General features: G+C 41.4%; 1 protein-coding gene across 1 annotated transcript in view; it reads left to right on the forward strand.

Annotated features, from left to right (window-relative positions):
• Positions 1 to 10,259, forward strand: part of LOC308551748 (uncharacterized protein) — a gene marked incomplete at both ends in the record, with an annotated part of 52,247 nt that extends 41,988 nt beyond the window's left edge. Inside the window, 13 exons of the mRNA XM_081126369.1 lie at positions 3,016 to 3,193; positions 3,423 to 3,576; positions 4,174 to 4,257; positions 4,366 to 4,470; positions 4,585 to 4,665; positions 4,784 to 4,853; positions 5,000 to 5,088; positions 5,207 to 5,314; positions 5,493 to 5,602; positions 8,257 to 8,364; positions 8,494 to 8,552; positions 8,658 to 8,817; positions 10,088 to 10,259. Of these exons, the coding sequence (XP_080982495.1) occupies positions 3,016 to 3,193; positions 3,423 to 3,576; positions 4,174 to 4,257; positions 4,366 to 4,470; positions 4,585 to 4,665; positions 4,784 to 4,853; positions 5,000 to 5,088; positions 5,207 to 5,314; positions 5,493 to 5,602; positions 8,257 to 8,364; positions 8,494 to 8,552; positions 8,658 to 8,817; positions 10,088 to 10,259 (1,478 nt within the window). The remainder of the gene's footprint in view (positions 1 to 3,015; positions 3,194 to 3,422; positions 3,577 to 4,173; positions 4,258 to 4,365; positions 4,471 to 4,584; positions 4,666 to 4,783; positions 4,854 to 4,999; positions 5,089 to 5,206; positions 5,315 to 5,492; positions 5,603 to 8,256; positions 8,365 to 8,493; positions 8,553 to 8,657; positions 8,818 to 10,087) is intronic.
• Positions 10,260 to 23,738: the final 13,479 nt, after the last annotated feature.

The following is a 23,738-nucleotide window of genomic DNA, read 5'->3' on the forward strand; positions in this document are numbered from 1 at the left end:
TGTGGCTGAATTGTTTAAACAAGTTTGAGAACTACCTTAAAAATTTCATTGTTGAATTTTACTTCAAAGGCAAAGGAAGTAAAGGCAAAAATAAATAAATGGGACTATATCAAACTAAAAGGCTTCTGCACAGCAAAATAAACCAACAACAAAACAAAAAGGCAACCGAATGAATGGTAGATGATATTTGCAAACAACAACTCTGACAAGGGGTTGATATCCAAAATATATAAAGAATACATACAACTCAACACTAAACAAACAAAGAATCCAATTAAAAAATGGGCAGAGGACCTGAATAGACACCTCTCCCAAGGAGACATACAAATGGCCAACAGATATATGAAATGATGTTCAACTTCACGAGCTATTAGGGAAATGCAAGTCAAAACTACAATGAGATACCACCTCACACCTGTTATAAACAGTTCCCCCAGAGTCTGAGAAAAGAGAGACAGCACAGGGGAACGGTGTGCAATGATGGGTCTCTTTGACAGGTGGCTGGAGTTCAGGGCATCTTGGTCCTGGACACTGTACCCATCACTGCCTAACAGCCTTTGAGTGAGTCCCATCCCAGGGCTCACTTCAGCCCTAACAGAGTCACACATTATTGGTTCTGGGCAAATGATTTGAGGTCAGCTTGGTCAGGTTTGAATCCTAATGATAAATTCTATGGTGACTCATATAAATTTTTGTCCTGAAATTGAGGACAGTAATAGTCTCTATGTCATGCATGAGGTATTTGCAAAATTGAGTTAATATATGGAACTATACTGGAAACACCTGGAGAAATGCCTGTGACTTAATAAGCCTCATAAGTAACTTAGCTATTACTAGGTCAGGAACTTAGCACAGCTTAGCAAGGGAAGAATATGTGTTATTTATATTCACTGTTACAAGTACCCTGGAAAATGAGAAAGAAAACAGATGGGTATATGGAAGAAGGTTCTGGCATCAGCTGTTAACATTTCTCATGATTCAATACCCTTTCATAACTTAAAAAATGCACAAACAAGGAATAGAAGGAAACATCACAAACCAACAGAGAGATGCAAATAAAAGTCACAATGTGTCAACAATAAAAAAAATCACAATGTGTGTCTAGCCTGGAGGCTCATTTGGTTGGCGTGTCATCTCGTACACGAAAAGATTGTGGGTTCGATTCCTAATCAGGGCATATACCTTGGTTGTGTGTTCGATCCCCAGTTGGGGTGCGTTTGGGATGAAAACCAATTGATGTTTCTCTCTGTGTCTCTCTCCTCCCCCCCCTTTTTTCTAAAAATTCAATTTAAAAACATATTTTTTTTAAAATCAGCAAGGATATAAGAGATCAGAATATTGCAATTTCACTTCAGTGCCACACATGGAAGGTCTCAAAGGTTGTGAGTTATAGGATTATCCTGAGAGCAGGAAACACAGTGACAGCAATGACACCCCCCCCCCAGAGGAGTTCATCTGAGGCCTGGTTGTCATCAGTACATTGTGGAATTATCAGCAATGAACGGAATTTTACTCATAAGAAACCCTTAGGCAGTATGGAGTAATGAATGTACAAAAGGTACAACACACAAACCTAGAGAACATTAAATATGAGACTCCACAAGAAGATGGTTTCTAACTGTCTAATTCCCGTAATCTTCCTGACCCCCAAACCAAGAGTGTTGTCTGCTGGTACAGTGTTTCAGTTGAATGTGGTAAAAATAAAATACCCTTAGTGAATCCACATATGAGAGAGAGAATTGAGATTATCTTATTTCTGTAGATGCCAAAAACCTGCCAGATCCTTCCACATGTTAAATTACATGTGCTGGCAGGAGTGTGGGGGGAGGGGTGGACAGCAGCACAACTCCTAGGAGTGAATACCCAGTGCAATATAACCAAGACATTTTATGAGCATACCTGTGGCTATGATCTCCAATAAAGTAGAAAACATACAAGAGACTTATTAAAGAGAGATTTACACAATGGTAAAAGGAACAATCCACCAGGGAAACATAATGGACCTAAGTGTGTATGCACTAAACAACAGAGCCAAAGAGTACAACACGAAGCAAAAACTGATGGAGCTGAAAGGAGAAATAGCCAAGTCCACTATGATAGTTGGGGCCTTCAGATCCCCTCTCAGAAAGTGATAGAATTGCGAGAGAGAAAATGAGCATATAGGACATCTGAATAGCACAAATTATCAGGATCCGCGTGACAAATAGAACACTCTCCTAACAGCAGCAGAGTACAATGTTTTTCAAGTGTCTATGTAGCATTCACCAGGACAGGCCATCTCCTGGGCCATCAAACAAACCACAAGTTTAAAAAGAATTGAAATTACACAGAGTATGTTCTCTGACCATAGAGGGATCAAATTAGAAATCGATAATAGAAAGAGAAAAGAAGAATCCCTAGAGATTTGGAAATGGTAGTTGAAACATTCCAGTTTGTCGTTCAGACACTTGTTACAGGAGAGCTGAGGTTAGAAAGAGCTGTCTCCTGAACTCAAAGCCATTTCAGACTGGGTGAAGAGAAAGCTCACTCTGAATGTTTCAAATAGAGTATTGTTGCGGGCAAGGTGGGAGGGAGGAGGACAGTTTAGGAGCCTGGTACCTTTGTTCCACCTGATATTAAAGCTTGTACTACACCAGAAAAGGAAGCACAGCCTTCCTGATGTACAGCTGGTGTCTACTCTAACCCATGGACGCATACACCTCTGTTCTTTATAAGTCCTGCTCCGTTTTTAAAAAGGTTCAACACAGTTACCTCCTCCTTCCCTTTCCTCTCCTCCTCCTGCTTTTTCTCCTCCTTCCACACCATGTACCATTTCTCCTCTGTTAGCATCTGTCAGATAAGGCTCTTGTATCTGGACAGGCAGCGGTGTTTCCTTTCTGGGGTTGGTGGGATTGGTCTGTTACAGCAGGTTGGCACTTTGTTGCCCTGCCCTCACATGGTGTTAACCTAAGACGTGGTACATGGTAAGTGGCCACAGACATGACTCCAAACTTGAATTTTTGTTCCTTGTTTCAGAAGACAATGATGGTGGTTATTCACCTCAAGGAAGAAAGAAAGGTTGGAGTTATTTTCGAGGTAATTCTGACAAGAGGACCCATCATCAATATGGTGGGTATGGACTTCAGCCTTCACACCTCCAGGAGGATGATGGAAACGTGGAGATGAGGGGAGTGCAGAAGTACCAAGTCAGACAGTAAGTGACCCGGCAGCCTGGTTTGCATGTAGCAGCCCATGGGACTGTGCAGCTCCTTCTCTGTCCATGGTTTTCTTTTTCTTCTCTCACTGGAAAACTGAAGAATGCTACAAGTGAAATCATGGTTGAACAATCCTAATTGTAGTCCTGATGTCAGAGATGCAAGGATATATAGAAGACTTTCTTAACATTCATGGCCACCCTTTTTCTCTCCACTTTTCCCCTGTAGCACTCCCTATACCATGGGACAATACAAGAGGAGAGTGCAATGGCATAATGAAGGCGGTCTCCATGTTACTCTGTGGACTAATAGAAAACATCTCAGGAGTGAAATGGGGGAAGACACACCAGATCGAACCCTGGGGAGCTGGTTCAAGGTCACAGTGAGTGTCCTGAAAAAAATGTATGGCGTGTTCAGAGAGAAAGATCAGGTGGACTATGTTGGTCTCATGTGGAGACACTGGGTACTTTGCTGGGGACAGTTTACAATCTGCCCTTTTTATTACTTACTCATCTAAGGGCAGATTCAGAGAAGCAATATAAGGAAACAGGTGACTATGGAAAACAGAGGAGGTTGTCTTAAGGGAAAGGTGAAACTACAGCCAAGGAAATGGAGCAAGTCCACACTGGATGTCTCAGTTTGGCTCAAGCTGAGTGTGGGAGATGGGGGGTCGAGTCTCTGGAAAACTTCTCAGAGGGGCAAGCAGTGTCCTCGATAGCATCTCCTGGGACTTTATAAAAGGAAGAAAATGTCTAACCCTTAAGTTGATTATAGGGAGGAGAGCTTTAAATGGAGAGATAATGGATTTAAGAACTCCATATTTGGCACAAACATAAGTAATCATGCCAGTGTTCACTTTTTAGAAGCCCTTTAAAGCTCAGGAGAAGGTAGGCAAAGAACATTGTATTCTTTTGGGTCTGTACTCCAGCCTTCTTTTATGTTGTCCCTCCTGTCTTCGTACCCTTCTTTTTACCCTTAGGTTCCCTGTGGAAGAAAGTATGACAAGACATGGCTAATGGATTCAATCCAGAGCCATTGCAGTGTCCCCTTCACTCCAGTGGATGTAAGAGAGGATGGTGAAGCCAGATGAGGGGGCACAGGGAAGGGGGAGAGACCTGGCTCAGCTTGGGCCATTGGCCTCTGACACTATTGTTGCCTTCAATCCTTGTAGTTTCACTATGTGAAAAAGAAGGCTCGGTTCTTTGTCCAGGATGCTAATGCTGCCTCTGCATTGAAGGACATAAACTACAAGATTTGTGATGAGGAGAACCAAAAGGTGTGTGTCGAGGTCATTATCTGTGCTTAGTCCTTGAGCAGGAGGACAGGCAGAGCTGGTCACCTTCTGTAGGACTAGAGCTCCTGTTACTTACTCCACCTCTTCTTCCTGCAGATACCTATCTATGTCAATACTTCTTCTGAACCTTACTCTGTGCAGTATAAGCTGGATCTAGAAGAAATGGAGCAGCTAAAGGTAATGCAGACTCAAGATATATGTATACCCACACTCAGACCCACATATTCCTCCTCTAACCCCTGACTGCCCTGTTCGCACTACTGACAGAGAGCTCTCTCTCCATTTCCCTCTGTAGGTGGCCATGAGCAAACGATATGATGTGTCCCAGAAAGCTCTTGATCTTTGTAAGCTTCGCTTTGACCCAGGTACAATTGACAACAGTAATTCTAGGATAGGTGAGGGTGGAGGGTTCTGCATGGGAGGGAGACTTAAGGATGGTAATGAAGGAGGGGTTGGTGCTGGTCCTGGACCCCTCTCAGCCTTGTGATTCTGGACTCTCACCTTCTTGAAGGCTTTGCATGTCTTGATATTGATATAATCCTGAATCGGAGAAACTGTATGACTGCCACCCTACAGATCATCAAAAAGAATTTCCCTGAGGTGAGGCCTTAGACCTAGTGCTGGTGTTATAGTAGGGGGTTGAACAGATGGGATGGAGGGCAGATTTGTTTCTGAGGTCCTAGATAGTAAGCATCATGCTAACTCTTCTTCCCCAAAGCTGTTGTCCTTGAACTTGCGCAATAACAGACTGTACCAGCTGGATGGCCTGTCTGATATTATACAGATGGCCCCCACAGTCAAGATTCTGAACCTCTCCAAAAATGAGGTGAGAAGAGGAACAGAGCAAAGTTGGGTTGAGAGTGAGTGGTAGTGGTCATCAGAGTGATGATGGTAGGCAGGCAAAGGTACCTGTGGGGCAGGGAGGGAGGGGGCTGTGGGTTCAGTGGCTTGGATGTCCCTCTTTCCCTGGGACTATTTTTCAGTTTCCTCCCTGTATTTCTCAGCTGAAATCAACCTGGGAGTTAAGCAAGATCAAAGGTCTGAAGCTCGAAGAGCTGTGGCTTGAAGGAAACCCGTTATGTGTCACCTTTAGAAACCAGTTCACCTACATAAGGTCAGTGTGACCCCCTGTCAACCTTCCTGCGGTCCTTTGACTCCTGGGAGCATAAACTACCCCTCACAGTGCCTGCCTCAGAAGGTGGCAGCCCTGGTCATCTGGGAGGACTAGAGGACCTACCTTCTCTTCTCTGTGCCCCTCACCTGTGCTTAGACGTCTCCTACCCTTCCTCTGACCTGCTCACCTGTTCTCATGGTGTTGGGTCTGATTCCAGACTCTGCATCTAGTTTTCTCTATCATGCCCACCAAGATTTTCCTCTAAGATCCAGGGCTCCCCATATCACTAGGACAAGGAGTGCTGAACCTCGAGGCAGATATTGCTGATCTGGGCTGAGAAACATCCTCCATCCCAGACTCATGCTGAGACAGTCCTTCCTGCTTCTGAGATGATACAGAGTATCCTAAGTCTTTTCTGGGAGCAACCTTCTTTCCCTTGCATGTAAAGGGTCTCCCCTAGAATCCCAGGTTGACATGGAGACTTTCCCACCTCGTGTCAATGGCTCAGTCCGTGGGAACAGCTGTTATGACATCTGTTCCTTTAGTGAAATATCAGGGATGAGCATTCCTTAATAGAATCCAGGTTTTCCTGAGTGAGGGGCCAGAAGTAAGCCACTGGCAGTGAGCAGAGGGCCTCTTGAGGCAGCACTGGAAGGCAGAGTGCAGAGGGGGTTGAGGAGACAGAAAAGCCTTCTCAGGGACACTGCCGCTCCCTGCACACAATCACATCATCTGCCAGGTCCTTCAGAGGAGCCCTGGGTAGCCTGAAACAGGTAGGATTTCTCAGTCAAGGAACCAATTAAGAACAGGCATAGGTGCACAGGGGCCATGAGGAGAGAAGGTGGTGATCATAAGAAGGGTGTCGTGACAGATCCCCCACTCCAAGCTCAGCTGGGGCCTGACCCTTTACTCTTTCTGGGGAAGGTCTCCTGATCCTGTGGCTGGTGTGTTTCCCATGCTCAGTTCAGATTGAGTCCCACAGGTTACAAAGTCTCAACCAATATCCCATGGTCCTGAGGCCAACAGATGCATGTTTTCCCTTCCTCCCTGGGGTCCCAGGGCCACCCAGGGGCAGATGAAAGAAAGGGCTGCTGCAGGGAACCCATGCCCCCTTTCTTTTCTCTTCTTATCTTACCCTCACCCCCACTTCCAAGACAGAGCTTCTTTCCATTCCCTTTACTTTCTTTTTCATCTTTGTCTCTACTCTTCTAGCCTTTGCAATCTCCTCTCCTATCTTCTCTCCTATCTTTATCCCCCTCCCTTTCCCTCCATGCCTCCTAGTCCCTCCCTCACCTACCTGCCTGCCATCCTTGGGGCATGTCCTGTTTCTTCCAGGATGCTGTACCCCCGGTGAGGTAAGTGAGCCCTGGGCCCCCACCTTATTCCCTCTTCTCTCTGGAGCTATCAGTGTGGACCTGAGGGAAGGAGACAAGGAGGGGGAAGAAGCCCCCCAGTCTGGGATCCATATGTTGTCTTGTGGCTCTGGAGAAGGAGTCAGGGCCCTCTTGGTGGGAGCTAACCAGGAGGAAGGAGAGGGAGAGAGTGGCGGGGGAAGGAAATGGTGAGGGATGGAAGAAGGAATGGAGGTGATAATGAAAGTGCAGATGTGGAAAAGATGGGACTGTGCGTTTCAGAGATTCCATTTGGCAGATGGTCAGTGCTCAGCAGGGGACTGGATCCAAAAGCCTTGAAATCAGAGGCTGAGGAGGGCCCAGGTGGCTTCTGGGTGGGCAGAACACCTGTCTCTGTTCAGGCCTTCAGTGTTTTAAGTAAATGGAAGCTTTGCAGCCCAAACTATCAACCACTTCTTTCTATTTTTGGATTTGGACAGTGCCATCAGGAAATGTTTCCCCAAGTTATTACGCTTGGTAAGTGCCTACATCTATCATCATCTCTTACTAACATTGACAACCTCTACATCTGCCCTCAAGCCCTTTGTGTCTTGCCAAGATTAAATGTTTGCATCAGAGCCTTATCCATTTGGGGGGACATGGACTCCTGAAAAGGACATGAATATGAATGATCTCTGGGAGAATATACACACATACACAGGAAGAAAGACAAGGAGGGAGGGAGGGACGGACGGAGGGACGGAGGGAGGGAGGGAGGGACACAAGTGGCATGAAACAGTAGAGATGTCCAGGACCTCAAGATGCAGATGCCCACTGGAATCTTGCCCATGTACTTTTCAGTGCCTTGTCACTGCTCACCTCTTACCTTTACCGTCTCCGGGGCCCATCCTTTGTCCTAATCACCCAGGACCACCTCCCTGGTCTGCACTTGTAACTTATCTTCCCTTCTCCAGGATGGCCAGGATTTAGTTCCACCAACTACCACTGCCATTGACAAACCCCACCTAATGAAGCCCTTAGTAAAGGTGAGGAGGAAGTATCAACACTTGGGCTCTTGTAAGGGAGGCTTTATCAGCCACATGGTCTCAAATATCTTTGATTCTAGGAAAGCTGTAAAGGATCTGATGTTCTGAGGACTCAAGTCCTGCAATTTGTGCAGCAGTAAGTTCCCCGGGGACAACTAGGAATGGAGAGAGTTGGGACAGTCTGAGCCAACGAAGCACAGATCTGTTCCTAAGAGTTTTCAAGTCCCTTTTGAGGTCCAGTCCATAGAGATAGACTGTCTTCACTATCCCCTCACAGATACTACTTGATCTATGACTCTGGAGACCGACATTGTCTTCTCTGTGTTTATCATGACGAGGCCTGCTTCTCCCTAACGATTCCCTTCTTTCCGGATGAGCCAGCCCGGTGAGTATCACAGCTCCATTTCTGATTTTGGGGCATGTGTCTCCCCAGGAGAAACTACTTAGCTCATGGAAATACCCATACTCGCTGGACCACCACACCCTGTTTGGTTTTTCCCCCCTTTTCTCCTAGAAGCAGCATGTTTGAATATTTCAAAGATAACAGGAATATGAAGAACCTCAAGGACCCTGGTGCGTGTGGGATTGGGAAGATATGGCAGGGAAAGGGGGCGTGAATGGGTCAGTCATAGGGCCCAGGGTGTGGCAACCTTGACATTTGCCATCCTTCCCCCACAGCCCTGCATTTTCAACTGCTGAAACATACAAAACGTGACATTGTGTGTTCTCTCTGTGTGTTGCCCAAAACTCAGCATGATGTCAACTCCTTCGTGGTAGACATGTGGTCCCACTCGGTGAGCACCTACTTCCTCCCCCAGTTAGACCCAGAAAGCCTCAGGTGAGTATGTGTAGGTGGTGCAGAGGGTGACTGAGCACCTGCGCTCTTCCGTTTCAGGAAAGCCTGCTCTTCTTTTGTGTCAATGGGATGTTCAAGGAAGGTGAGTTTGTGTAGATTCCTCTCTCCAGATGCCCCACTGCTCCCTCCTCTTGGAGTCTCAGAGGTTCCCCTATCCCTTCCCTTTCCTTACTATTCCCTCTGTGTTCTCCTGCTTCCAGTGTGCCCCCAAACTATCCTCCTCTGACCTGCATCCATGCCAGCCAGCCGAGCACAGCTGTGGCTTTGGGGACACAGGTGTGGGGGTTGATGGCTGTCATCCCAGATCCTGACTATGGGAACTTAGGCCCATTACCTAACCTCTCATTTTCCTCATTTGCAAAATGGAGCTAATAATACCCACCTCTTGGGTAGCTGCAAAAAATGAATCAAATGAACTTGTGAAGTGATTGTCCCAGGGCCCACCACATAGTAGGATCCCTGTCAGTGGGACCAGATTTCTCCTGTTGTTACCCTCCCTATTCCTGACACCCTGTCTCCCAGGGATCAGTTTTCCCCTTGGCATGAGTATGGAGTCCACCCTGACTGGGGAACACTGTGTGAGGGAAACATGTGGGTCTCCAAGGGGATATTGTTGTTTCTTGTTGTTGAAGTGGAAGGAAGGTCTCAGGGTTCTGTGCGTGCCTTCACCCGGACCTTCATCGCTACCCCTGCCAACAATTCCAGGTGAGTGCTCCCCTCTGTGTAGGCAAACACAGCCCAACCTGGGCTCAGGGCTGTGGGAATGTGGCAGTTAGTGTCCTCTGGGTGTTCTCAGTGTTGTGGAAAGCCAGCAGGTTGACCCAAGAAACAGTCCTGTAAAGGCGGTAAGAGCATGGGCTCTGGAGTTAGAACACTGAAAGTATCCAGGTTTCTTTCGTTTCCTCTTCGTGACCCTGGCACTCACTAGATTTATACCTTAGTGAAATCACATCACCTTGCTGTGATACTATGTTTTCCTCTAAAAATGGGATTAGACTGCCCTCTCCCTTGGCCTGTTTAACGGAGTAAATGCACTGGGATTTGAAGTACAAATCTAATGAAGTTGATAGATAATCTATCCCAGGTTGGACTCAGTGGGAGTGGCAGAGCTACCAGGCAGGGGATCTGGGACTCAGGTACAGAAGGGGTGTGGGAGGAATCTGGTTGCTGAGTGGCAGTCAAAGCAGGATCATTGTTGAAGGTGTGGGGTTGTCTATACATCAGTTGTCTGAAATGCCCATTTTCCCTCCAGCCTGTGTATCATAAATGATGAATTGTTTGTGAGGGATGCCACCCCTGAGAAGACTGAGAGTGTGTTGTCCACCCAAGTGCCCACACCCTCCTGTGGCACTGGATCCACCCTGTCTCAGGAGCAGCAGGAAACGGTGGAGGTTTCCTCCACCCCATCTGGGATGAGCCTCTAGTGGTCTCAGAAGTGAGTGATGGGTGGCATGGGGATAGGAGGGAGCTGGGAGGATTGAATAGTGGGAACTTGCAGGTAATTATTTTAGATATATATATATTTTTTACAAAAGTTCACATCTGAAAATACTTTAGTTTTATGCCAATACATTGAAATATATTGTAAAACCCAGTTTTCCTACTGTACATACTGTTTTCATACTTCCTTTGTTTATTATTAGCTCCAATGTAGTTTCCTCTAAGTATATGTTAAGCTACCTTATTCCTGCTAAGATCTGTATATTAAGCAATTGAATTTCAGTAGGCCATAAGCTATTATTGATATTTGTCTTTTCACTGCTTTTTCAGCATTACATGCAGTGCCACTTGGTCATTCCAGTGCATACAGCTTGGTAAACTTGCAGGATTCTTTTTGTGGCCTAGATTTAGCAGTGACATTGTGTGGTCAAAGTGTCTCCACTTTGGTCCTAACAGAGGTCATGAGTCTTTCCCCACCACATGTGCTTTTAGTACAATGACAAGATGATACCAGAACTTGAAATTCTTTACTCATTAAAAAGTGAAGTCTGAGAATTCAGAGGTAAAAGGAAACCGATCCCCAGGCCTTCAGTAAGGCTAAGTGGGCAGAAGTCAGGTCGCCTGGGGATGAATCTCAGTGCTCCTTGCTCTGCTATCTTCCCAGTGATCTCTCTTGACTTTCTCTAGATGAAGGGCAAGATCCCAGAAGAGGCCTTCATGCAGTGACCTAGGATCTTGTAAGCAAAGTCTGAGAAAGGAGGCCTTCTGTGTTCTCTTTTTCACCCTCATCATATTTGTTGTCTCTCTTCCAACCTGAGGCTACATCCATTACTAAGGTTGGAGCCCGACTGTCCAGGAAGCCAGTTTACCTTGGAGCCTGCCAGTTTGTACTCTGCCCATTCCTGATCCTTGTTTATTTCCATATTAAAGAGTTATGCTGCACATTGTATGTTTTGTGTCTTGGATTGCTCCTTCCCTGTCCCAACTATGAGCCAACGGGGCCAAGACCAGAAGGTCCAGTCTTCCCCTTCATTTATGTCAGTCTCTAGCATTTACATCAGGCCTTTGCAGTGCTTGAAAATTATAGAATAGGGACTCCATTACTGGACTACCTTAAAATCCAAGCTTTGCTCCCTGTACCCTGATAACTTTCTCTCTACGACTTCAGAGTAACTCACAAGCTGTGACACTCACTTCTATAAACAAACTTAACAGCTTTATCAAGTAGAGTGCCATATTTATTGTAGTATTTGGATTTATTAATCGTTTCACTAGTCTAAAACCATGCTAACCTTTTTATTAGCTTCTTGTTTTATTTCTAAAGTGTCACTGACAAAGTTTTTGAGTGTGTGTACCTATTTTTACCACAAATCCTGTGTTGTTTTTTTACCTTTTTAATTTTAAATATCTATTGATTTACAGGAAGCTTCAAAAATTGTGCAAGGAGGTCATGTATACCCTCCCTCCACTCACCTCCCAATGATAACATCTTGCATTAGTATAGTACAATATCAAACCAGGAAATGGCTCTTGGTACAGTCCACAGGGTTTACTGAGATTACACCAGTTTTACATGCACTCATTTCCATGCACTTTTACCAGCCATGTAGATTCTGTGACTCACACCATAAACAAGATGCAAAACTGTTCTATCACCACAAGTTTCCCTCATGCTACCCTTTATACCAGAGCACATTACCCTGGCCCCACATCCTAACCTCTTTCAAACACTCTTGTAATTTTAAAAATGTCACATAAATGGAATCTCCTAGTGTGCAACCTTTTGGAAGGGATTTCTTTCACTCAGCATAACTCCCCTGAGAGCCATCCAAGTTAAGTGTATTAATTGTTTGTTCCTTTTTATTGCTGAGCAGTATGCCATGGCATGCATGTACCCTGGTTGGTTTGACCATTCACCTGTTGAAGGCCATCTGGACTGTTTTCACTTTTTAACTATTATGAATAAAATTGTTACGAACATTTATGAACAGGTGTTTGCATGAACACAAGTTTTCATTTCTCTTAAACTGTCTTTGTGTGACTGTTGTATTTATTATATGGTAATTGCATGTTCGGTTTTGAAAGAAACTGCCAAATTGTTTTGCAGAGTGGCTGTACCATTTGCATTCCCATTAGGGACATAAGAGTGATTCACTTCATCTCTCCATCGTTTTTCCTGCATTTGGTAGTGTACATATTTTTTTAGCCAGTTTTTAAAATTATTTTTTAATTTATCTTTATTGTTGAATGTTTTACAAATGTCCCTGTTTCCCCCATTGATCCCCTCTCCCTCAGGCCTTCACCACACCACTGTCTGTGTCCATGGGTTATGCATATATACATATAAGTTTTTAGATAAATCTCTCCCCACCCATCCACATACCCACCTTCCGTCTGAGATTCATCAGTCTTTTCCATGCTTCTATGTCTCTGGATCTATTTTGTTCATCAGTTTATTTTGTTCATTAGATTCCGCATATGAGTAAGATCATGTGATACCTGTTCCTCTCTGACTGGCTCACTTCCCTTAGCATAATACTCTCCAGGTCCCACCATGCTGTCTCAAAAGGCAAGAGATCCTTCGTTTTTACAGCTGCATAGTATTCCATAGTGTGGATGTCTGAGAAGATGCTTGATATGATTGCAATCTTCTTGAACTCATAGAGACTTGTTTTGTGCCATAACATGTGGTCTATTTTTGAGAATTTTCCATGTGCACTTGAGAAGAATGTATATTCTGTTTCTTTTGGATGAAATGTTCTGTAAATGTCAATTAAACCCATTAGATCTAGTGTGTCATATAAGGTCTCTGTTTCCTTGTTGATTTTTTTGTCTGGAATATCTGTTCAATAAAGTCAGTACTGTGTCTGTTTTGCTATCAATCTCTCCTTTAAAGTCCTCCAGAATTATTTTATTTATTTTTTTCAGCCTGTTTGAGTCTTTTGCTCTGAGGTGGGTTTCTTGTAGACAGTATATGTGTGGGTCATGTTTTCTAATCCTTTAAGCTACCCTATGTCTTTTGATTGAAGCATTTACTCCATTTATACTTAAGATTGTTATTGTTAGGTACTTATCTATTGCGATTTTCCCCCTTTATTCCTATGCTTCTCTCTCTCAATATTTCTTCTTCTTCTTAAACCAGTTCCTTTAACATTTCTTGCAATGCTGGTTTGGTAGTGCTAAACTCCTTTAGCGTTCTTTTGTCTTGGAAGCTCTTTATTTCACCATCTATGTTGAATGATAGCCTTGCTGGATAGAGTATTCTTGGTTTCAGATCCTTGTTTTGCATTACCTTGAAAACTTCATGCCATTCCCTTCTAGCCTGTAGAGTTTGTGATGAATAATCAGATGACAGCCTTATGGGGGTTCCTTTGTAGATAATGGATTGCTTTTCTTTTGCTGCCTTTAAGATTCTCTCTTTGTCTTGAATTTTTGGCATTTTAATTATGATGTGTCTGGGTGTGGGCCTCTTTGGATTCTTCTTCCTTGGGACTCTCTGTGCCTCCTTAACTTGTGTGACTTTTTCCTTCACCAGGTTAGGGAAATTTTTTGCCATTATTTCTTCAAACAGGATCTCTATCCCTTGCTTACTTTCTACATGTTCTAGTACTCCTGTGATGTGAATATTATTGTTTCATGTTGTCCCACAGCTCCCTTAGACTGTCTTCCTGTTTTTTAATTGCTTTTTCTTTTTGGTTCTCTGGTTGAGTGATTTTTTTTCTACCCTGTCTTCTCATTCACTGATCCGATCCTCAGCTTCCAACAATCTGCTGTTTGTTCCTTCCAATACTTTTTAAATTTCTGCTATGTCATTCTTAATTTCCTTCATAGTGTCTATATCTTTTTTGATGCTGTTGAGCATCCTATGATCAGTATTATGAGCTCTATATCTGATAAATTGCTTATCTCCATTTCACTTAGCTCTTCTTCTAGAGAATTCTCTTGTTCTTTCATTTTTGGCTTTTTTTTTTTTTTGTCTCCCCATTTTGGCTGCCTGCTTGGGCTTGTTTCTATGTATTGGGTAGATCTACTAGGACTCCCAGTCTTTTGGATGATCTCTGATGCAGGTCAATGCCAGAAGCTGTTTGTGACTGTCTTTGAAAACCCTGTTTGAATCTTTCTGCAATCTACAGCTTCTAGCTCCCTCAGCTGGGGATGGGTGCATTTGGAAAGGACCAAGATGTACATGTGCATCAAGGTCTGCTTTTCCAAGGCCTGGGTTCAGAGGCAGATCAGGCAACTACTCAAAATACACAGAGGCTGATTGTTAATCACAGTCTTTAATGATCCTCAGGCTGCAGGCCACAGAAAGGTGTAAACTCCACAGGGTGGGATGAGAAGTTTTCAATTGCTGGGGTAATTTCTTCTCCCCACTATCCAGGCAAAAGCTGCCTGGATGGCAAATGTTTGCCTGAAAAGATGTCCTCTGCGGTATGGGAGAATGACTAGGCACAGGAATCAAGATAGGTGCCTTTCGATCTCTATCTCCAGAGCCAGCATCCCTGGATTCTCCTCACACTGCTCTAGTCCACTCTACCCTCCCTCTGCTGGAGCCCACGTTGAGTGGCTGCACACAAAACTTTGTGTTGGCCCTTTAAGAGGGTGCCTGCTTTTCCAGCCATCTCTCCCTGACAAACAGAAACTCCACTGCTTTTCACAACCAGATGTTATGTAGGCACATTTCTCAGTTCTGGTGTTCTGGGCTGGGGAGCCCAGCTTGGGGTTTAGACCCCAGAGTTCTCAGTGGGAACCGCCCTCAGCTAAGATATCCCTCGGGACCTTCAGCTGCTGTCTGTAGGAGCCCGAACAGCCCTCTCGTACCTCCACACTTCCTACCCATCTCTATGTGGTCTCCACTTTATGTCCTTGGTTATAAGGGTGCTCTCCAGCTAGTCTTCAGTTGATTATTCAGGATATTTTTTCTCTATTTTAGTTGTAATTCCTGTTTGGTCCTGGGAGAGTGTCAGTGTAGCTTTCACTTAATCTGCCACCATCTTGGAATCTGGTTAGTTTTTTTTGTTTGTTTGTTTTTTTGAGAGCAGGTCTTTTTAAGAACAGAATATTCTGGGTGTATTTCAAAATGGCTACCTTTCCCTTCCCTTTGCTGGAAATGCAGGCGCATTTTTCTCTGAACTGCACTGTGAGAACTTCATAGACCTCTTGGAGGTAAAACTCACAAAAATGTGGAAGGCACCCTAAGACTGTGGCCACCTGGAGCTTTTAACTCTTAACTTTCCCCACACTGAGCATCTAGCAGTTCATCAATTGTAGATTTTTTTTTCTTACCATGTTACTGGCTCCAGCAGTGGTCTGCTCCTGAGTTTGTGGTACAGTAGTTTACACTGTCACCTCAATTCTCCAATGGTCTAAGAATTATTGATTTTCAGTTTGTGAGCTTTTCTGTTGTGAGAATGAGAGCAATGAATTCCAGGCTTCTTACATGCTAAACTGAAAATCAAAATTGAAAGGTATACTTTTAATAAGGTAAAACAAACAGAAAAATCCAATGTCATCAACAACAAAGCAATCTTTTTTTTTTTTAATAAGATTTTGACACAGTATATACCAAATGAACCTACTTCTGTTTGAAGTATATGCACACAGATGAAAAAAGATTGTAGAAGGCCATACTTTAATGTGTTTTATTAGCTCATGTTTCCCAAAACAACTTACGTATTCATCCACTCACTGTGTATTTATTCAACAACTACTGTGTATCAAATACTGGTAACCCAAATCAATACCCCAACATTAGATCATTTTGGACCTGAGTTATGTCTTCTTGAGATACCCCAAAATTTTTTTCCAATACCTGATTTGTTTTTGTTCAAGGCAGTAATTTTCAAACTTTGTTCAACTCTTGGTTCCCCTGGTAGATTCTGTGACACTTCCCCTTTCTCAGTCACTCTGCTAATGAGTCAAAGGTCACATCACTACTGTACTTGCTGTCTCCTGGATAGTAGAGGGAAGTAAAAGTGGCAGTTGTGAAGTGGACACAACCCTGAAATCCCTTAGGTTCTCCTTGCTTCCAACACCTCACAGGTACTCTATTCTAATGATGTAATTCACTCAAGGTAAGTAGTTTCTCTCTTCATCATTTAATACAGTGTGATTCCTCCTTTTTGTCTCTCATTGGGATAAAGCAAATACTTTTATGACCTGGCTTAGAACATTTGGTAATTTACCATCAAAGAAGGGGAGTAAAGACACATCATGTAGAAGTTTTAATACCCTTGATGAGTTAGTTGTCAAAGAGAGTTGTGAAAGGTAAAGAAAATATGAAAGAGCATGAGAAAGGATAGAACCTAAGACAAGATACAATAACCTGGGGCGTGTAAGGTATGGACTTTGAGAGATTCACCAGGGAGAAGCACTCATGAAAAGGATCAGAGATGCTCTTTCTTTTAGAAGGAAAGTCTCGGAGTCATAAATTCAGCCAGATACCTGAGTCTACCCTAATACAAGTTAAATAGTATAATGCGAGTAAAACATTGTCTCCAGACTACTTCATTCTATTTTCTCAATAATTCACCCGTCTTATCTTCCATTCATTGAAAAAGTTTTAAGTTGAACCTTATGAGGTTGCTGATATGTGCCTGGTTTTGACCTTAAAAATGACAATAAGTTTCAACCTACTATTTCTTGGGGCCTACTATGTGTCAGGTAATGGCTAGATGCTGGATATGTTTAATGAATAAGATAGACATGCTTCTTCCGAGCATGAAACGTACAATATAGTGAGGGAGAGAAATACTGAACAAACATGTAGCCCCAAATTGTAACAAAGAAAGAGAACAAGGTTCTGTGAGAGATAACATGACAGGCTAGACCAAGGAATGAGAAAGAGACTCTCAGTAGACATGATATTTAAATTTGATTTTAAAAGGTAACTAAGAGTTAACTGGGGAACTGAGTGGTGCATAGCCTTCCAGAAAGAGAAGCAGCATGGGCACAGGTTCTAGAGCAGGAAAATCCTTGGCCCATTTAGAACCAAAGGAGGTCAGTGTGACCAGAGCTTATCAATGTGGGGAGAGAATGACTTAGAGCTGAGTGGGAGAGGAGGCCAAGAGCCAGGTCTTGCAGGGCCTGAAGGCCATGGTATAAATTTGCTTTATTTTGTTTTTAACTAAGTGCAATGGAGGGATTTAAGGATGATAATAGAGGGGACGAGCATGTTCTAATTCTCCTTTAAAATATTCCTTGGATTGCCATGTAGAGACTGGATTGGAGAAGGGCAAGAGGAGAAACAGCGAGACCAGTTCACTGATTATTCAGTGACTTAAAATCTGTGAAAGATGCAAAGCAATTATAAAACACAATCCAAGATATCACAGGGGAAGCAGAACACGAGCTGCCTGAGCAGGTCCACAATTGTACATAACTTCTGTAGGAAAAAAGAAATTTAAAAATTACAAGGTTCTGTCACCTTAATAAAAGTAAAAGAAGAGTGATACTCATAGATCCAGGAATGGTCTCACATAGAAGAGGGGTCTCAGTTGAGCCTTGAAATGTGGGTAGGACTAGGATATTTTTCCAGGAGGAGGAGTTCTGGAAAAGGCTAGTGAGGGAAAGAGAGTAGCTTGGCTGGAGTAGAGGTCATGAGCCTATCAGCTGAGCAAGCAATACCCAATGAAAGTCCCTGCAAACCCCAGGAAGATTCAAAGCTGAGACAACTGAAGTGTTTGTTTTTCAGAGATGTTTCAGGTTCAATCCCTGCCCCTACCCCCCGTCAGGTAGAATGAGGGAAGCAACTAGTCAGTATGTCTTTCTCACATCGATCTTCCTCTGTTTCGTTCTCCTTCCCTCCCTACCTTCTACTCTCTGAAAAACAGTGGAAAAAACATCCTCAGGTGAGGATTAACAAACAACAACAAAAACCAACAACAACAAAAAGAAAAGAAAATGTGAGAAAAAGAAAGAAAAGTAAAACTAAAAGAGATTTTCTTAAAAAGTAACTGGTAAAATTAATTTTATTTTATTTTTTCCTTTTTATTGAATTTATTGGGGTTACTGACATTAGTTAACAAAATTATACAGGTTTCAGGTACACAATTCTGCAACACATCATCTATACACTGTATTGTGTGTTCAGCACCTCAAGTAAAATCTCCTTCCATCACCATTTATCCCCACTATAACTTCCTCCACTACTCCCACCCCATTCCTCCCTGGCAATCACCGCACTGTTGTCTGTGTCCATGATTTTTTCTCTTCTTTATTCTTTTTTGCTCAATCCCTCCACCCCATCCACACCCCCTCCCCAACAGCTGTCAACCAGCTCTCCATCTATGAGTCTGTCTGTATTTTGATTGTTAGTTAATTTTTTTCATTAGATTTTACATATGAAATAAGTTATACAGTACTTGTCTTTCTCTGACTAATTTTAATAATATATATTTTATTTATCACAGTATATAAAAATGTCAAAATGTAATTAATATAAAAATTATTGATATTTTATATTCTTTTCTTGTACTAAGTGTTTGAAATCCTGTGTGTGCCTTACATTTTTTCATATACCAAATTGCATTAGTCTTTTTTTTTTTTTTAATGTATCTTTATTGATTTCAGAGAGAGGAAAGGAGAGGGAGAGAGATAGAAACATCAATGATGAGAGAGTCATTGATCGAGCCCGCAACCCAGGCATGTGCCCTGACCGGGAATTGAACCCTGATCGCCTGGATCCTAGGTCGACGCTCAACCACTGAGCCATGCCCAGCCGGGCGCATTAGTCTTATTTCAAGTTCTCAATAGCCACACGTGGCTCATGGTTACCATATTATATACTGCAGATTTAGAACATAAAAAAGTCTTGAGTGCCAAACTTGGCCAAATTCCAATCCTTTGCTGAAGCATAGCTTCAAATTACTTTTGAAATACAGTTTATATGAATTACGGGTTACAAATTGAAGTGTTTAAGGGCCAGGGAGGTAACTAGATAATGTAAATAAGAAAAGCTGGGAACAAAAAGTAAAACTGAAACATATGTCTTACGGACTAAAGCCACCACTAAGCTCCCTCCAGTTAACTGGTGCCACATGGGAATGTAAACCCAGGGTTGACACACTTACTGATTCTTCATGGAAACCTAAAATCTGGATTCTTCTGTTCAGTTTCTCAATTTTTAAATATTGATAATGATTTTTAAAATTGTACAATATTGTGTGGGACAAATTGTGTGTGTGTTTTTGTTTGTTTTTGTGGGGCTTTTTTTGTTTTTTGTTTTTTTACCAAATATAATCCCTTTTGTCCCAAGTTTTGACTTCTTGGATCAATATATACTTTTAAAAATGCACTAATTTTATTAACTTTGAAACAATAGACTTTGAAACATTAGACTACTCATTTTTAGTGAGCTAATTTTTTTTTCATCTTACATGCTTTATAACTTTAACAACTAACATTTGCTGAGAGCTTAGTATATGACAAGCATCTTGCTAACACTTTTTAATTTTACACATAAGAGAAATTAAACTAAGGGAGGTAGATCAACTTTGTTTAAGGTCACAAAGTTTATAAGTGATGGTGCCAATATTTGAACTAACTCCAAAGGCTTTGCTTCTACAAAAAACTCTTTAAATTGCTTATTAGAGTTGGCATAATAGTCGCAAATCAATGAACATAATATATTATATGAACAAAATGAAGGATAAAAAAATCACATGATCATATCAATAGATGACAAAATAGCATTTGATAAAATACCGCACCCACTTATGATAAAAACTCTCAGCAAACTGGGAATAGAGGGAACATACCTCAACATAATAAAGGCCACATATGACAAACCCACAGTCAACATCATATTCAATGGATAAAAATTAAAAGTATTTCCCTCAAGAATGGGAACAAGACAGAGATGTCTGCTTTCACCACTCTTATTCAACATAGTACTGGAAATCATAACCACAATCAAACAAGAAAAAGAAATAAAGGCATCGAAATTGGAAAGGAAGAAATAAAACTGTCATTACTTGCAGATGACATGATACTGTATATAAAGAACCCTAAAGATTCCACAAAAAACTACTGAAACTAAATTCAGTAAAGTTGTTGGACACAAAATAAATATCTAGAAATTAGTTGAATTTTTATATACCAGAAAGGGAAATTAAGAAAATAATACTATTTACAATTGCTTCAAAAAAATAATAAAATACCTAGGAATAAATTTAACCAAGGATGTAAAAGACCTGTACTTGGAAAATTATAAGAAACTGAAGAAAGAAATTGAAAAAGATATAAATAAGTAGAAGTATATACCGTGTTCATGGATAGAAAAAATAACTTCATTAAAATATCATTATTTGCTTATGACATGCTATTGTAAATAGAAACCCTTAAAGACTCCACCAAAAGCTACTAGATCTAATAAATGAATTTGGCTAAGTAGAAGAATACAAAATTAATATTCAGAAATCAGTGGCATTTTTATATACCAATAATGAAATATCAGAAAGAGAATTTTTAAAAAAAAAATCCCATTTACTATTGCAACAAAAACATAAGGTACCTAGGGATAAATTTAACCAAAGAGGTAAAAGACCTGTAACTCAGAAAATTATAAAATACTAAAGAAAAAATTGAGAGCCCTGCCTGGCGTGGCTCAGTGGTTGAGCATCTACCTAGGATCCAGGAGATCGGGGTTCAATTCCTGGTCAGGGCACATGCCCGGGTTGTGGGCTGCAGCCGATCAATGACTCTCTCATCATTGATGTTTCTATCTCCTTCTCTCCCTCTCCTTTCCTCTCTGAAATCAATAAAGATATATATTTTTTTAAAAAAAGAAAAAAGAAAAGAAAAAATTTAGAAAGATACAAATAAGTGGGATCATATATCATGTTCATGGATAGGAAAATTAACATGATTAAAATGTTCATATTACCCAAAGGAATCTATAGATTCAACACAATTCTTATTAAAATACCAATGGCATATCTAGAACAAATATTCCAAAAAATTATATGAAACCAATAAAGACCCAGGATAACCTCAGCAATCTTGAGAAAGAAGAACAAAGTTGGAGGTATCACGCGACCTGATATCAAACTATACTACAAAGCTATAGTAATCAAAACAATATGGTATTGGCAGAAGAAAAACATATAAATCAATGGAACAGATTAGAGAGCACAGAAATAAATCCACACCTTTATGGTCTATTAATATTTGACAAAGGAAACAAGAACATACAGTGGGGTAAAGACAGTCTCTTCAATAAATGGTGTTTCTCTCTCTCCCGCTCCCTTCCCCTCTCTCTAAAAAATTAAAAATGGAATTACCTTTTGATTCAGTGATCCCACTTCTGGGAATATATTCAAAGACATACAAAACACTAATTTGAAAGAATATATGTACCCCTATATTCATTGCTGTGTTATTTACAATAGTGAAGATCTGGAAACAGCTCAAGTGCCCATCAGCAGATGAGTGGATAAAAAAGTTTTGGTACATTTACACAATGAAATACTATGTGGCTATAAAAAGGAAGGACATCTTTCTCTTTTTGACAGCATGGATGGATCTGGAGAGTATTATGCTAAGTGAAATAAGCCAGTCAGAGAAAGACAAATACCATGTGATCTCACTTATATATAGAATCTAATGAACAAAATAAACTGAAGAACAAAATGGAAACAAAGGCATGGATACATGGAACATACTGATAGTTGTCAGAGGAGAGAGGGGCTGGAAGGCTGGATGAAAGAAGGTGAAGGGATTAAGCAAAATATATATATATATATATTATATAACACATAGATACAGACAACAGTTTGGTGATAGCCAGAGGGAAAGGAGGGTGGGGGTAGGTGGAGTTGGGCAAAGGGAGGATAAATGGGGACAGAAAGGGACTGCTTTGGGCAATGGGCACAAGATGAGGTATGCAGATAATTTTTTGTTGAGTTGTACACTTGAAACTTGTATGGTTTTGTGATCCAATATCATCCCAATAAATTCAATTAAAAATAAATAAATAAATAATAAATTAATTACTTAGGATTTTCCATTTTTCCATATCTAGATAATCTACCAGTGTCTATCTATCTACCTGTCTCCTTCTCATACACAGACTCACACACACAAACACACACTTTTCTAGTCTCTCACTCACAAGAATATTTCATACACTGGGTCTCTGTCTATCTACCTTGGCCTCTTTTTCTTTTATCTTGTTCTCCTTTATGCTTACTCTGTATCTCCTTTACACAAGAGATTTCCTTTCTTTTTTAAATACCCACCTAAGGATATTTTTTTCATTGATTTTTCAGAGAGAGTGGAAGGGAGAGAGAGAGAGAGGGAGGGAGAGAGAGAGAGAGAGAGAGAGAGAGAGAGAGAGAGAGAGAGAGAGAGAGAGAGAGAGGAAGAAACATCAATGTGAGAAAAACACATTGGTTGGTTGCCTCCTGCACGTGCCCTGACTGGGGCTGGGGATTGAGCCTGCAGCAGAGGTACATGCTCTTGGCTGGAATTGAACCCATGACCCTTCAGTTTGCATACCAATGCTCTAACCACTCAACAAAACCTGCTAGGCCGAGATTTCCTTTTCTTATTCTCATCCTTAATTTTCCTTGTATGGTTTGTCCTTGTTTTAACCACCTTGATAAGAGAGGGCTCTGAGCCAGTGTTGTGTTGAAGCTGGTTCTTACTATTCAAGATGGTTAATTGTGCATATCTTTTCCCACACTCTCCATTAAGTGACATTGTGTTGGCAACTGAAAATCAGCTGTAGTAGGACTATTTATACAGTGGAAATAGGCTAACACTAAAAATAGTTTACTGGAAATCCAGTTGTTAAATGTTTATCAGCACAGCACTGGCTTTGGCACTATTTACACATCTGATTTTTTTCTGTCGGGGGATTGCTGTGGGTGATAGGTAGCTTACCTATATATTTGTCTATCTACTTTTTCCTTTGGTTTTGTAAATACTGTTTTCTCTGGAACCTAAACTTTTATATTAACTCTTTTAGCTTAATACACTGATTCATAGTGTATGTAGTGAAAATTTCTCTCCTTTGATGTTCAGAAGACAAGTTTATTTTCCATTTCTGCACAAATTGAAACTACCTTTTATTTTTCTTAAAAATATCTATTTTTAATACCTTGAGTATACATTAGTTAATATATTTTCTGAATCTATTTTCCATACTGGGCCAGCTGGATATTATAGTCAGAACTCCCTTCAGCTCATTTTGCATTTTTTGCTCTGTTTTGCATCTTTTTTTCTGTCTTATGTGGCCTTTTACTTACATTTATGCTATCTATTTCATAGTTCTCTTCTTTAAAAAAAAAATCTCTAAAATGCTTCCTTGGGCTTCTACCCATTTTAATATAAGTAGCTTAAAGGATCTTCAAGACTCTGCTTCACATGGGCATTTTATTATCATCATTCTCCTTCCTGAAGCATTTCTATGGTCTTGACTCCACTGAACACCTCCCAGATGACACTGGAGTACTAAATGT

Source organism: Miniopterus schreibersii, assembly GCF_964146895.1.
Source record: "Miniopterus schreibersii genome assembly, chromosome: X".
Taxonomy (NCBI): domain Eukaryota; kingdom Metazoa; phylum Chordata; class Mammalia; order Chiroptera; family Miniopteridae; genus Miniopterus; species Miniopterus schreibersii.